The sequence below is a fragment of the Macaca nemestrina genome, chromosome 14 (genome assembly GCF_043159975.1).
Source record: "Macaca nemestrina isolate mMacNem1 chromosome 14, mMacNem.hap1, whole genome shotgun sequence".
Lineage (NCBI taxonomy): Eukaryota > Metazoa > Chordata > Mammalia > Primates > Cercopithecidae > Macaca > Macaca nemestrina.
In genome coordinates, this window is record NC_092138.1 from 637,250 (window position 1) to 653,072 (window position 15,823).

The following is a 15,823-nucleotide window of genomic DNA, read 5'->3' on the forward strand; positions in this document are numbered from 1 at the left end:
GCTATCCACACCCCCAAGAGGCACAGCTTTTTAAAACATTGAGGTAAAATCTATAAAGCATGGAGTGCAAAGGCTTTAAGTATATGAGGTTTTGGTAAACGAGCAAATCCACGTGACCGCCACCCCCGTGAAGACGCCATTTCTGTCACGCCAAGATGACCTCTTCCAGCTCTTAACAATCGTTCCCTCCACCCCACCCTGGCAACCAATATTTTGATTTTGACAAGAGAGATTAAATTTGCTTATTCTTGAATTTTGTGTAAAGGGAACATAAAGTATGTTTTCTTTTGTGTCTGGCTTCTTGGGCTCAACATGTTTTGTGTGTTTTTTTTTTTTTTTTTTTTTTGAGACAGAGTCTCGCTTAGTCGCCCAGGCTGGAGGGCAGTGGCGCGATCTCAGCTCACTGCAAGCTCCGCCTCCCGGGTTCACGCCATTCTCCTGCCTCAGCCTCCCGAGTAGCTGGGACCACAGGCGCCCGCCACCGCGCCCGGCTAGTTTTTTGTATTTTTAGTAGAGACGGGGTTTCACCGTGTTAGCCAGGATGGTCTCGATCTCCTGACCTCGTGATCCGCCCGCCTCGGCCTCCCAAAGTGCTGGGATTACAGGCGTGAGCCACCGCGCCCGGCTCAACATGTTTTTTTAAAGATTAAACCATGTTATTGTGTGCGAGTAGATCATTCTGTTCTTATTGCTCAGAAGTAGTCTGAATGGTATGAATATGCCATAGGCTGTTTGGCCATTCTCCTCTCGATGTGCTGCTTCAAGTCTGGGCTGCTTCCAGTTGAGGGCTATCATGAATAAAGCTGTAGTTCACATGCATACATATGTCTTTTTGTGGACATGTGTTTCTGTTTCTCCTGGGCACACCATTGGAATGGAATTGCTGGGTCACAGATAGATGCTTGTTTAACATCGTAAGGCCATATGGTTTTCCAGTGTTGTGCCATCTCACTCCCACCAGCAATGTGTGTGAACTCCAGGTGCTCCATGTGCTCCCAGCATTTGGTGCTGTCAGTCTTACTAATTTCATCCATTCTAATGGCTAGGGAACATAACCCCATGTATGCTTGCTTTCCTATCTGTTTCACTCTGCACTTTCCTGATGGCAAATGATGCCGAACAATTTTCATGTGCTTACTGCCAATTTGCAAATCTTTTTTGGAAGTGTATATTCAAGCCTTTTGTCCATTTTCGAAACTGGTTTCTTAGGCAGTTGTAAGAGATCTTCATATATTCTGGACACATGTCCTCTGTTGTATACATGTATTACAAATATTTTCTCCTAGCTAACGGCTTGTTTTTTCAGTTTCTTCTTCTTTTTTTTTTTTTTTTTTTAATTTATTGAGATGGAGTCTTGCTCTGTTGCCAGGCTGGAGTGCAGTAGTGTGATCTTGGCTCCCTGCAACCTCCACCTTCCGGGTTCAAGCGATTCTCCTGCCCCAGCCTCCCAAGTAGCTAGGACTGAAGGCACATGCCACTACCCCCGGCTAATTTTTGTATTTTTAGTAGAGACAGGGTTTCACCATGTTGATCAGGATGGTCTTGATCTCTTGACCTTGTGATCCACCCACCTCAGCCTCGCAAAGTGCTAGGATTACAGGCATGAGCCACCTTGCCTGGCCTGCTTTTTCAGTTTCTTAATGATATCTACCAAAGCATATAAATTTTAAATTCCTTTCTTATTTTTTGAGATATGGTTTCACTCTGTTGCCCAAGCTGGAGTGCAGTGGCATGATCATAAGCCTTGATCTCCCAGGCTCAAGTGATCCTCCCACCTCAGCCTCCCGAGTAGCTAGGACACAGGTGTGTGCCACCACGCTCAGTGAAATTTTGTATTTTTTGTAGAAAAGGGGTCTTACTTTGTTGCCCAGGCTGGTCTCCATCTCCCGGGCTCAAAAGATCCTCCTGCCTTGGGGCTCCCAACGTGCTGGGATTCCGGGCGTGAGCTATGCCCCCAGCCTAGAAGTTTTAAATTCTGATGAGGTCTAATTTATCCATTTTTCTCCTATGGTTAGTGCTTCTGAGAAATCTTGGATCACCTCATGGTCAAACAGATACATTCTCCTACGCTCTCTCTAGGGGCTTTATCTTTCTAACATTTCTGTTGAAGCCCATGATCCTCTCCAATTAACTGTTGTGTGCTGTATAAGGTAATGGTTGAGGCTCATTTTTCTACATAGGGACATCCAGTTATTCCAGCATCATTTGTTGAAAACGTTCCTTTCCCCATTGAATTGTCTTGGCGTCTCTGTCAAAAATCGATTGGCCACATATGCATGGTCTGTATCTGGACTCAATGCTGATCTACGGTTGTCTTTTTGCCAATACCTCACTGTCTTGATTACAATAGCTTTTAAAATCTTTTTTTTTTTTTTTTTCATTTTAAGACAGGGTCTCGCCCTGTCATCCAGGCTGGAGTGCAGTGGCGTGATCATGGCTCACTGCAGCCTCCACCTTCTGGGCTCAAGCAATCCTCCCACCTCATCCTCTCGAGTAGCTGGGACTACAGGCATGCATCACCATGCCCAGCTAATGTTTTATTTTTATTTTTTTGCAGAGACTGGGGTCTCACTATGTTGCCCAGGCTGGTCTTGAACTCCTGGACTCGAGCAATCCTCCCACCTTGGCCTCCCAAAGTGCTGGGATCACAGGCATGAGCCACCGTGTCCAGCCAGGTCTTCGGTTTTTTGTTCAGTCTGACATTTCTGCCTTTTTACTAGAATATTTAACTTCCATTTAATGGCTGAAATTAATGTCATTCGTGGTAGTTTTGGGTTTAGGTCTACCTCTTGACATTGGTTTTCTTTTTCCCCCTCAATTTTTTTTTGTTCCTTTGGCAGTTTACATTTCTATTTTTTGGCACCTTAATTCGATCCGATTGTGCTAAGTTCTGGCCCTCCCTGGCCCCACACCCGCTCCCAACCTCACATGAGGGCAGCTGCGGGGGGCGGTGAGGGGGGCAGGAGACCTCTCAGAGTGGTGTCCCTTTAAAGCGCTGGTGGCCTCCAGTCTCCGTCCACTTTCTCAGGTGCTCTGTATGCCTTCAAATAGATTTAAAAAAATACTTTGCCTGGAGTTTATCATTTTTATCTCTGGGAGATTTAATCCAGCTCATGAGCAGATGCTGTCATGGCTGCAACCAGAAACTGAGCGACTGGCTGTACTAAGCCACAGTGCAGGCTTCGGATAAGTGGCTTATCACACCCACCTCAATTTCTGCCTACTGTCTGATAGGGCATAATGACGGAGCTGACTGTGTCCTCCAAACAGAACGGGGCAAGAGCAAAGGGTAAGAAGAGACAGAATCACTGACGTGAGTGCTTCTGATGATGGGTGAGAATGTGGATTTACGGGATCACTCATAAACCGTTGCAGGAAGTGCAAATGGGCACCAACACTTCTGAAATGAGTCTGGCAGGATCTATGAAAGCTGAACCTCTGCATACTGAATACGCTTCCACTCCTAAATACCTACCCCAGAGTGTCCACAGCAACATCGTTTGTAATAAAACACAAAACCTGGAAGCATCCCCCAGTGCCTCCCAGCAGCAGGATGGCTGTACCGCCACACGTTTTCACATGGACTTTGCATAACAACACTTCCCCACAGCCACACATGGCAACGTCAAGCAGTCTTTGCTGAGTGGAAAAGGAAGTCTCAAAAGACTGCACACAGTATGCTGCTCCTGTTTGTTTTATAAAGTGCAAAAACAACCGAAACTAAACAAAACATTGTTTACGCAGTCATATATATGTGATCAAACTACCTTTAGAAAGAGCAAAGGAATAATAAACATAAAATTCAAACCAGAGGTTACCTGGAGGGAGAGAGGCAAGGAGGAGTATGTGTATAGACACGTATTCAGATGATTAGATATCAGGTTTACAGATATTCATTTTACTAAGAAAGAATTAATGAATAAACCACAGAGAGAAAAGAGGGTCATGCATCTACCAAATATGACATGAGGGGTTTTGATTAGCTAAAAATGGACACTCAAGAAGGCAGAGGGTCAACAGATGCGGACGGCCATCAGTTAAAAAGGCAGGCACGCAGAAACAGCTCCAGGAAGAGAAATAAACTAACAGATACCTATGCAGGCATCGGCAAAACGAAGAGACTTTGCTCTCTTTTGTTGAGCTGAAGGTGAGGGTGGTGAATTCCTGTTTGCTTTCGGATCCCTGCCCTGCCTCACACCAGGACCCCACGTGTGGTCCCACGTCCTTAGATACGTATGCCTGGTCAGGGCACTGTTCTCAATTAAAAGCAACTGCAACATCAGTCCCAATCCATAGTGGCCACGGCCAAATCAGAGGCTGAGGGTGAAGCCAAGAAGAAAAACAGGCGTGCGCTAAGCCTAAAGAGCACGGTGGCGTTCCTCCGCGGCCGCTGCTCCAACCCAGGTGTGCTCCGCGAGGCTGAGGTGAGACTCCCTAGAGGCCCGTTCCTAATGGGGACTATAAAGACATTGACAGTTAGGTTTAAAATAACCGTGAGGACCAGCCGTGCCTTCCAGCTGAGCCGCCTCCAAAACTCTAGGTGGGACCACGGAGAGCGCAGCTTGCTACAGCCCAGCTAACTTCTCCAGGGAAATTGAGGGTGGGAAAAAATAAATCACAGATATTTATTGTTGGCCAGGCACAGTGGCTCAAGCCTGGAATCCCAGCACCTTGGGAGGCCAAGGTGGGAGGATCCCTTGAACCCAGGGGTTCGAGACCAGCCTGGGTAACAGAGAGACTCCATTTCCACAAAAAAAATTTTAAACATTAGCTCGGCGTGGTGGCTTGAACCTGTGGCCCCAACTACTCAGGAGGCTGCGGTGGAAGGATCGTTTGAGCCCAGGAAGCCGAAGGCTGCAGTGAGCCATGATCACACCACTGCACTCCAGCCTGGGTGACAGAGTGAGAGCCTGTCTCAAAGAATAAAATAAATATATATTGTTGTTATAAAAAGCAGAAACTGGCTGGGTGTGGTGGCTCACACCTGTAATCCCAGCACTTCGGGAGGCCAAGGTGGGAAGACTGTTTGAGCCCCGGAGTTTGAGACCAGCCTGGGCAACATGGTAAAACCCCATCTCTAATAAAAATGCAAAAATGAGTGCTCCCTCCAGTCCGTGCCTCCAATATGACGAAGAAAAGAAGGAACAACGGTCGTGCCAAAAAGGGCCGCGGCCACGTGCAGCCTATTTGCTGCACGAACTGTGCCCGATGTGTGCCCAAGGACAAGGCCGTTAAGCAATTCGTCATTGGAAACATAGTGGAGGCCGCAGCAGTCAGGGACGTTTCTGAGGCGAGCGTCTTCGATGCCTACGTGCCTCCCAAGCTGTACGTGAAGCTACAGCACCGAGTCGTGCAATTCACAGCAAACTAGTCAGGAACTGATCTCATGAAGCCCACAAGGACCGAACACCCCCACCCCGATTTCGACCTGCGGGTGCTGCCCCACGTCCCCCACCAAAGCCCACGTGAGGAGCTGAGTCCTTAAGGACTGAAGACGGACTATTCTCTGGAGAAAAATAAAATGGAAATTGCACTTAATAAAAAAATACAAAAAGTAGCCATGTGTGGTGGCATGCACCTGTGGTCCCAGCTACTCGCGGGGGCTAAAGTGTGAGGATCACCTGAGTGTGGGGGGTTGAGACTGCGGTGAGCTGAGATCACATCACTGCACTCCAGCCTGGGTGACAGAGTGAAACCTTGTCTAAAAAAAAAAAAAAAAAAAAAAAAAGAAAAAGTAGAAATATCAGCTAAAACCTAAGAGATCTGTTTGACATTGACGAGGGTGTGATCCGGTGGAGCCAAGCACTGTAGCTCTGCTCTCAGAAGTCAAACTGCAGAGAGCTTCACAGGGGCCGTGACATACTCCACAGATGAGATGCGCTGGACCAGCACCGCTCTCGACAGGCAATATGTCCCATAAACATTACTTCTGTGGCCGTTAGAAATCAAGGCCAAATAAAATGCTGAAAGGTGAAAGCTCTCTGGTAGCAAAGGTTGCTGTTTCACGAGGTCACTCTAATTGGTCAGTGACCCTTGGCAGCTGTTGCCCAGCCTCTGCTGCTGGGGACCTGGAGCACAATCTTCTGCAGGGTTCGGGCCTGGCCTTTGGTTTACTGACTGTGCCTAACACACACCTCCTGCTCACTGCCCTTCCTCGCTCCTCCTCTAGTTAGTCAAGCCTTTCCCAGTCACTCTTACCACCTCCTTTCCTGGAATCCAATTCACATTTGGGTCTCTGATAAGAATAAAGATGCAAATAATGAAGAATGTCCAGGACTGCTTTGCAATAAACGCCCTTTCCTATTCAGTGCATGCCATACAGACCCCAGGACGCCTCCTGCGGACCTGGGAGGCTCAGATGCAGCCAGAGGGCAGTGTCCCGCTCGGCAGACAGCGCACAGCACAGGGCCACGCATGCTGGCTCGACAGAGTTCTCAGATACAACAGTAGACAGATGCCTGTGGGTACCAGGGCACGGGACAGACAGATCTTGATTTGTGTTAGGTTAAAATGGTTTAACCTTTGTTGGGGGACTCATTAGGAACCTTTCTTTGTGAGCAAAACAGTCCATCAGAATTACTGAAAATAAAGTGCTCTTGTCCAAAATACTCCCAACAGCCTCTTATTCTTTGGGATGAACGAGTAATAGATGCAATATAACAAACCTGCTTGTTTTCTTTCTCCAGAGCTTCTAGGAAGCACTGCGTAAACACTTGAATAGTGGCTATGATTTCCGGGGCCCCATCGGTTTCCAGGAGTGCACACCTGAACAATGCAAAGTCAGATCAGAACACGTTTAACAAGTAATCCGGCAAACATAAAAACCTGTACTGTATAAGGGAAGAGTGGGAACACTTTTTTTGTGCCATAAGCTTCAGCAGTATCTCAACTCATCAGATTTCAGTCCTTGTGGGAAAGCAGGATAAATCTGTTGCTCCCTTTTGTAAATATTTTCTTTAAAATTGCAATGTGTAGAGCTCTCTTTCTTGGTTCTTAAATTATTAAGCAATGCAAATGCCTTCCATACAGGCTTGCATACTCTGTACAAATATTTTTGTATTGTATGCCTGGACACGCAACGTCAATATTTTGCTTTCACAAGTGGAGAAATGACTTGGTCCATCCACCCAGCAAAGTAGGAAAAGAATCTGTGTGTACCTGTACCTGGTTTGGTTTCCGTGCATTTTCATACAATTAATTTTTCTTTATGTTTGTTTAAGCAAAAAAAAAAAAAAAAAAAAAAAAAACCCTCAAATTTTGCTAGCTTTAAACCCTAAACAGTCATTACTGTAAAAATTCCTTTCCCCAAAGTCTGCAGTCTGCCCTGCAGCCTCTGCTGCTGTGTAGTAGGTGGGAGGGACTAGAGAGAGAGCTGATACGGGTTCCCCTGGAAGAGGGGCTGGGACACTCCAGGTTGACGAGCTCCCCAGCTGGGTCCAGTCTTAGTACTCCATGGTTAAAACTCCCACTAACTGCCAGCTACAGCTCAGCTTCATGGCTACGAGCTCCTCGTCTCTTGCCATCTGTAAATCTAACGCATTTTCCAAGAAGTACTCGTATTTTCAAAATAAACATTCAATGTGTTGTAAGAGAACATGCAAGGTGTATTTTGCCCCACAGAAGAGCTCTGTTAAGAATGACTATTTATTTATTTTTCTTGGCTTTCTTTAGCTTTAAAGTCTTTTAAAAAGATTGGTCAGCCCTCACGTGGTGAAGGGAGCATATTGCTACCCTTTATTCTGAGCTGAGAAAAATCCTACATGAATATTTCATGATATTAATATCTAACTCAATTCTGTGTTTCTATTATTAGAATCTTTAAAGGCTAAAGAAAAGAAAGTTATCTTAATTCTTAGGCGCTGGCCTTTGAATTTACACTGATTTTTTAGTTTTTACCTCTAATTACCACAAAGCTCAGAGGAATAGGAGGGAATCAGAAACTCTATTTCCCTGTGGTACAGCCAGAGACTACCACAGCATTTTCTTTTCGTGTTTGGAAATGGAACCTTTTTCGCATCAATTACTAGAAGAAACAGTGTAACATTTACCTGAACATCTCATCAATAACCCGGAATATGGCAGGGTGGCAGGCTGCTTGAGGCTGTAAAAGGAGACCAGGAGAAGGTGAAATATCACAGCCACTTTCTCAGAAACTTGCTATTATCAGCCCCAGGAGTTATCGGGAACTGCTCATGTCCAGAACACTGGCATATTCCTTTTGGTTAGAAAACAGAAGCACTGCTGGACTGAAAGCACCCCCCACACAAGTGCAGACGTGGTCTCCTGGGCAGGGGTACAGGCTTCCTGTATATTCCTCTGTATACTCCTGCATGTCCCACGTTTTCTACGAAAGCTCAGGAGATCCATAATACAGGATCAGTAGGTACTACGCAAACTTACACATCCTCTGCCCGCATGCGGGGCTGCCTGTGCCACCTCCTCAAACGGCTCCCGTGCTCCGGGTCGGGCCGTGCCTGCAGCCTGCGCCTTCCTGCGAATTCGGTCACGGGTACGTGGTAATGCAGAATTACTGGCAAACCAGCGACCACCACGCTGGACTCAATCACATCGCATCTTAGTGCACTGAACAGCTTACGTGATTTAAGACGAAAAGCGGGTTCGTGAAGAAGAATAAAAGGCATCTAACTTCTCTAACTTCCCCTTGATGTTCCGGCCGTGGGTTCCGATCACTGGTCTGCGGAAGCCCCGGGAGCTGGGGGCAGCTCCCCCGGCCCAATCCCCGGTTCCCTATGGTTCTGGCCAGAGCTCAAAGTAGGAGACGATGCCCGATGCAAACGCCCATTTGTGTTCCAAAACAGGCCCTTTATAGCAGGGTCCGTGATGTTTCTGGCACCAGAGCGGCTTCGTGGAAGGCGCGTGTCCGCAGACGCGGCGGGGAGACGGTTCCACGGAGCGGCTGCCCTCAGACCGGGGGATTCCGCGCATGCGCAGTCACCGCGGGGCGGCTCCGACGCGCAGGTGGATCGGGGCTCCCGGAAATTCAGTCACGCTGCACGTGCTATGACCATAGCTTCGCGAAACGCTGTTCGCAGGCCCCATCCGCCCCATCCGCAAGAAAAGAGGCGGCTTTGCTCCGCCCCGTGCCCCGGCGCACACTGAGGCAGCTCCGCCCTCCCCGCGCCGCTAGCGGACACCGAGCCCGCGCCCTCTAGCGGCCACCCGCCAGCACTGCCGGCCCCGCCGGGCTCCAGGCAGCAGCTCCGCCCCTCGTCCAGGACAGGATAATCGCCTTTTAATTATCTCAGGATTTCTAATTTGCAAGTTAAAACGTCCTACTCTTTAAATAATCTATGCTCCCTCCTCCTTCACTGATGTGCATTTTTATCTAAAAGGAACTTGAAACTCTTACAGATAAATTCATTATCTATGCAAGAAAATAATTTGGCAGGACCACGGTTGGAGAGAGAAGAGGCAGGTTATTTCGTGGCTTTGAACTCAGGCATGTCAGTGAATCTCCTGCTGCCCAGTCTCACTGTAAATAACAACAGTTATTAAGAGGTCACTGGATATAAGCACGGAAAACATAAACGTTTCTATGCATTCATAACGAAAAAAATAAAACAAGGGGAAAGCAACTGTATGTCTTGAAGAAACGTGATTCATCGAAGTTTGCCAGAGCAATTTTCAAAGTTTGCACGACAACATGCCTATTGAATAAGAGTGTTTAAGATCAAATAGCACTCTTTGGTGCCCACAGGCAGACAGACAAGAAAGAGCCTGGAAATGCATTGATAAGATCAAACTTGAAAATGGCAAAACTGAATTTCTTTTTTCTAAATAGTCAAACTATCCCAGAGCCATTCTATAGGTCTGATGATAGTAGAGAATCATTCCATACTAATTATAGTGATTTCCAAACAGCAAAGAAAATGATGATCAGATGTGTAGATTAGGGCTACCATGAAAACCACTGGGGCAGCAAGGAAGACAGCTCTACTCCGTCAGAAGAGAGTGAGAGCTTGGATGTGCTCTTCTGCTGTGAGCTGTTTTCTAGCAAAATCGCTCCGACCGATGTTTTAAATGTTTGCTGGCTGGGTGGAATCTGCTTGTTCTTTCCCATACAGATGGACTCTCCTCTTAGATTTCTTTCTTTCCAAATATTTCAGACCCTTGGCTACTCTCAGCCTGCTTCCACAACCCATTTTGGCTTTTAAAACAGATAAAAGACCAGGAGGCAGGGGAACCTGCGGAAACAGCAACGGCAGAGATTTTGATTTGAAAACCAGTCTCCCTTGCCACCCCACAGCTGTGAACAGCTCCTTCTCATCTGCATCCCTCACCAATGGCTTTTAAAATGAGACTCTTTATACTTTCTGAGCACATAATTTCAGGGTCAGTGAGTCCCCTCATGAGGACTGGAGTACTACAGGTCAGGCATGTGTCCCAGCGACATCAAATCACAAAAGCAATCTTAAGCTGCTTTTCTTATCAAGATAATCTTCCAAATAGAATTAAGGTTTTAATACACGCTTCTTTGGAAGCCGAAGTATCTTCCCCCCTAAATGTCTATAGCCTCCTCTAAGTGATGACGCAGGCGTCTAACCTCTGTGAATCCTGTTTTATGTGTAGGGTGGGGCACTCCGGTAACACACCAGAGGTCACGCTGCAGCCCAGGGCTCCAAAGCCCCATGACCGGGGCCATTATCTTTTCTATAAAAGCGAGGAAAGAAAATAAACCTTTTGTGGTTTCCATCTGTTTGTTTTTCTCCATCCTACCAAAATCTGTTCCTTCTCAAGCTCTCTCTTCTCCATCTGGCCTAACGATTTCCACGGGCAGATCATTTCAACTCGAGGGGAGCTATGTCAGCAGGAAGACTTCAATAACACGAGTCTCGTCCTTCCCTATTTCCCCTAGTCTTTTCACTGAATGCCCAGGATGACGAGGGGGGCAACGATGGAGAGCTCTGGGTTCTGCCTTCCTTCTCCTATAGACCCGATTGTTCTGCTGGGTGTGCATCCCCTTGGGCTAATGAGTGCTTTCCCTCTCATCTCCCCTCACGGCTACCCCAAACTGCATCATCTCCCCTCCATCTAGAAAGATGCCCATCTTCATCCCTCAAAACACAAAGGAAGACAAAGTCAACATGGAGTCGATACACAATCACCACAGTCTCAATGCCTGTTTTGGAGGACAGCATGGAGTTGATACACAATCACCACGGTCTCAATGCCTGTTTTGGAGGACAGCATGGAGTTGATACACAATCACCACGGTCTCAATGCCTGTTTTGGAGGACAGGCAAGGGAGAGACCAACTTGTCACTCTGTGCCATGAACTGTGCAAATTACACAGGCTCTTGTGCCCGGTCCTTGATGTTTACTTAAGCTGTTATTTTCATACTGACTCACCAGTGATTATTACAAGCCACTTGCCACTTGAAAGAGGCCTGAGAACACAGAAAAACAGAATTCTCAGGAAGAAGCATTTCTTTTTTTCTGTCATTTGCTGATTTTGTGTGTGTGTGTGTGTGTGTGTGTGTGTGTGTGTGTGAGAGAGAGAGAGAGAGAGAATAGGGAAGAGGGAAGAGGAGAGGGAGAGAAAACAAACCAAAAAGGGAAACTGGACTATGATTTAAGGTAATTCACAGACAAAAGCAAATCCCTTTTAGAAAAAATAAAAAGGCGGTGAAGCAACAGAAAAAATTATCAAGTACTTTCCATCTATCACCTTTCATAAGTATATTCGCCTTAAAAATAAAGAAGGAAATAGCAGATGACAGAGAAGCTGAAGTTCATTAAGCCTGGCATAGATTCTTTCCTGGTATTTTCATGTACTTGCATGCAGTTTAAATATTTACTTAGGAAATGGGTCATTTAAAGAATCAGCTAATGGGCAGCTTCCCTCCAGTTTACCCAGCAGCTGGACAATCCCGCCCCACTGTGTAGCTGTTTCCGAGCCACTGTTCTCTCCACAGTGGGAAGCCCTTGTTGTTAATATGTGCATATTCACCACAAAGTACCTTTCTTCTGAAAAAGAAGATTCTCCATAAGAGTCATTTCACCAGTGAACTCCTCTATTGAATTGAAACATGATTTGGCTTGAGCAAAACCTATTTATACAAAACCTTTACATCTATCATGTACTATGAGGCACCTTTATAAATATGTATTTTTTATTATGCCATTTGTTTCTTTTCTATTTTCAAAATACTAAACATAAGACTCTAAATATCCCTTTTACATTTTCAGATCTATTTTGTTTTAAAACATTCAGGTTCCTTTTAACAAATTGGAGCTTGGAAAAATTATTCTTTCTTTTTAATCTTTACCAGATGTTGTTTATACACAAACAATTTTTTCAGTACTCCATAATGCAGTTATTGTTTAATTAGTGATAAATCTGTCATTCCTGGGCTTAAGAACTTAACAAGTTCCAAATGTACTTTTGCGTCTTAAATTTACATGAGCTCTCCTCCGTATTTGGACACAGAAGTGGGAGGCACAGGGATGCCCAGCACCCCCTCCCCAGCCCCCTACCCCTGCCTGAAGTCCTAGCCTTGCCCAGTGGCCTCTATCCAATTAGCCAGGGTAGCCCAGGCTGGAAGAAAGCTCCTGGCCACCTGCTGCTTCACAGCTCAGCCTGAGTGGCGATGACCCCTAGGTCCATCCCTGCTTTGTTTCGGGGTTTTTTCCTCTCTCCCTTCATCTCTGACCACAAGGTCTGCATCCCCAATTGCAATTCCAACTGCAATTCCATTGCAAGGAAACTTGCAGTGTGGGCCTCTGTCTTCACAGAGACGATGCTGGAGGATCTGGTGCCCCCCTGAGGCTAATTCTGGAAAGTGCAACTCCAGTCCAAGACGCAGAATCTTCCAGCTTTTAGCTACACACATCAGCCAGCACTACTGGACCACTGCTAAATTATCTACTCCAGCGCTTGTTCAATTACATGCACCACATTAAAGAGCTCAAAAGGAAGTGCTGAAAAGACTGAAATAGCAGGAAAAGAAAACCCTGGCATGTTACTGAAAAGCTACTTAAGCACGGCAAACTGACGACATCACCCAGGATGTGGAGTGAACTCTTTAGCACGGCATTTTACCAAGGAGGAGCTGCACACTGGGAGTCTGTGGAAAGGAAGTTTCTTTTTCTTTCTGAAGTGCTATAATTGCTACCTGGAGAATGAGGAAAAAAACACATCCTGTCCCATACCAAGGAGGATATATACTGAGGTATCTAGATGCTTTTTATTCTTAAGTTCTTATTAGATAAATCTTCTGAATTGCACCATAAAGATTTTTAGGTAGGAGAGAAAATGAAGCATATTCTGGTATCAACTATTAGTGAAACAGAAACAGAACACTCAGCTGGGTGCCTCCTCTGCTCCTTTTCTTTTGGGGACAAGTCTGCCTGGGAAGATGAGGCTAGCTCCTCTGGACCCAGCTGCGGGTGGGCTCTGCTGGCAAAGGAACGAAAGGGAGGGCATGGGAACCGGGTACCTTCCAGCCCTGGCATGCAGCTTGCCAGCCAAGCACAGTGCCACCCTGACACCCTGCAGACACTTTTCATTCCAATGTGGAATCCAAACAATAGCTTTCTGGGCTCCACAAACAGAACTGTAACTAGAAAACAACATCCTTCTAATTTGGGGCCAGCCTTGGGAAACCGAACAATGCCAAGAAGGCAGCATAATTAACAAGTGGCTTTCACTGCTGTGGGTGACATCAGTTTTTAAGGTCAGGTCTGAAGCTACGGATTATGGTCTTCCTGTGCCCGTGCTGTCAAGGGAAACACAAGACCATCTGCTTTTGAAAAGTTTCAGTCTGTACAGTAAATGACCATCTAGGGCTAATACCTTGCTTGATGTAGGAGCCACCAACTGTGGCGGACAGCATGACTTGAGGGCAGTCCGGTCTACCGCATGGAAGCCAAAGGGGAAGCCTCAAAAGTGAACGGGCTTTGAAAACTTCTCTTTCATTTTAGATGTTAAATACATACACAGTCATTTGGAACTCAGGTAATAAGAGACTAATCCCTCATTATTCATGGTCTTAGTGGAAAATACCAGACCTGCGAGTCCAAGAGGCCAAAGAACATGTGGGAAGGTCATTTCACTTTGTACAACCTGTACCACACTTTTATCTTTTGTTTTTGTTACATTTTGGTAACTACAGAATTTCCAGGACTCATTCTGGATAGTCCCAAGAGAGAGAAACATAATTAACAGTGCTCTATATAAAACACAAGTTATGTAGACCATCACACTTTAATTACTCTCGGAATCCAACCCTAATGTAATAGGCATCAGGTTTCCGCTGGAGCACGGCGCGGCAGTCTCGTGCTATCTGAGTCTCAGAGATCTCTCTGATACTTCTGTACAGTCCTGTCACTGCACCGAGATGCTGCACTGCGATAAATGAATCAGATGATGCAATTAGGAAGCAGGCTCTTCAGGTTACCCCTGCAGTCACTTAGCCACATCACAGGCCTATTCCAGCCTGCCTGGCTTTCTGGCACTGCAGGCCCGGGATGCTGAGAACAGCCCACACCAATCAGGGGCTTCCACTCATCGTCTGTATTGTAATTACCTCCTGGAACCATGAGGCGCAGAGAGGTCACATCCTGCCAGTGCCACAATACATTAAACCAAATAACACCCTCTAGAATCCCCCTTTAGCCATAATGGAAGCTCTGAATTTCTGCACACATGATCCTGATAAAAGCTTTTGTAAGTCAGCGGAAGATTACTGTAAACTACAAACTGGAGACTGAGCATTATACAGTGATGTGCAATGGGACAGCCTGCGTTCGCTGTCTTGCATCTGCTGTGCTCACCACAGTGCTACTCAGGCATGAGGACCACAGGCAAAAAGGACATGGAGAAGGTTCAGAGAAGAATCCAAGGATTAAGGAAAGGCTGGAGAAAAGGCAATGGGACTAGAATTTCTCAACGGGAGAAGACTTAAAGAAAATGTCATAAGCACCCTGGGAGCAAGCACATAGCCCAGTTACTATATTTTGCCACTGAAAAGGGCCCAGAGAAACTGAAGTCCTAGTATGCGCATGTCAGTTAGAAACAGATTTAGTGGACAATAGAGGTAATTTATGACCTTGAATCACCACGAATGGGCTGTCAGAGGGCTTCTGAAAGTCGTGATTTATTTTGAATTGTACTGCAATCATTTTAAAATAAGGTGCATTCCTATTTCTTGCCTTAATATACGACTCTTTTGGATGGTACGGTTAGGTAGTAATTATCCTTAAGAAATCTCTTTGGGCGCTCTCAGTCTTAATATACACACGTCTTCCTTTCTCTTCTATCATGGCAAACGTTCAAGTCAGGTGGGATCAGTGTGTGCAGCCTGAGGTATGGGTGAGAGCAGCGTGGCTGTCAGCACCTGCAACCCTATGCACGTCGCCCTGGGAGGCCGAGGGGAAGGGTGAAAGGGGCCATGAAACAAGGGGAGAAACGGGATCGAGGAGGAAGGCAACTGACTCCATTAGGATTCCCTTAGACAGTCTGCAACTAGAAAGAGAAAGAAAGAGCGAGCACAGAAGTCCCAGCTGCACTAAACAAGTTGAAGGCCTCTAGGAGGTAGGACAAGTGGGCACAGCCAACCCCAGAGACTTCCTCAGTCTCAGCTCAAGGGCGAGGGTGAACACTCCCTCCTTCCCAGAGTCCCGGCCAACAACTGAAGACCGGACTGTTCCCTGTGGCTCTCGGAACTCACTTTCTCTGCTTGTAGGAAGCAGGAAGAGGTGGAAGGCAATCTCTGTGCCACATCGCTGCAGGTTCTGAAAGCTAAAGGGAAACAGGGCAGAGTCCGCTGGGGCTCCTGGAAGACAAAGCAACTGCAGGTTT

The 15,823-nt window shown here is 46.4% G+C and overlaps 1 protein-coding gene and 1 pseudogene across 14 annotated transcripts in view; one reads left to right on the top strand and one right to left on the bottom strand.

The window, feature by feature from the left end:
• Nucleotides 1-15,823, bottom strand: part of LOC105498944 (FA complementation group C) — a 217,055-nt gene that overhangs the window by 18,624 nt on the left and 182,608 nt on the right. For 12 of the 14 annotated variants that reach the window (XR_011612949.1, XM_071078753.1, XM_024786795.2 and 9 more), the window contains 3 exons: nucleotides 15,693-15,797; nucleotides 8,049-8,101; nucleotides 6,666-6,765 (listed from right to left, as the gene is read on the bottom strand). Coding sequence is in view for 13 of the 14 variants with exons in the window: in XM_071078753.1 (XP_070934854.1) it covers nucleotides 6,666-6,765; nucleotides 8,049-8,101; nucleotides 15,693-15,797 (258 nt within the window). In the remaining variant the exon portion in view is untranslated. The remainder of the gene's footprint in view (nucleotides 1-6,665; nucleotides 6,766-8,048; nucleotides 8,102-15,692; nucleotides 15,798-15,823) is intronic. The other 2 variants (XM_071078752.1, XM_011771346.3) reach the window with 1 other exon arrangement.
• Nucleotides 2,495-5,741, top strand: LOC139358255 (small ribosomal subunit protein eS26 pseudogene; annotated as a pseudogene).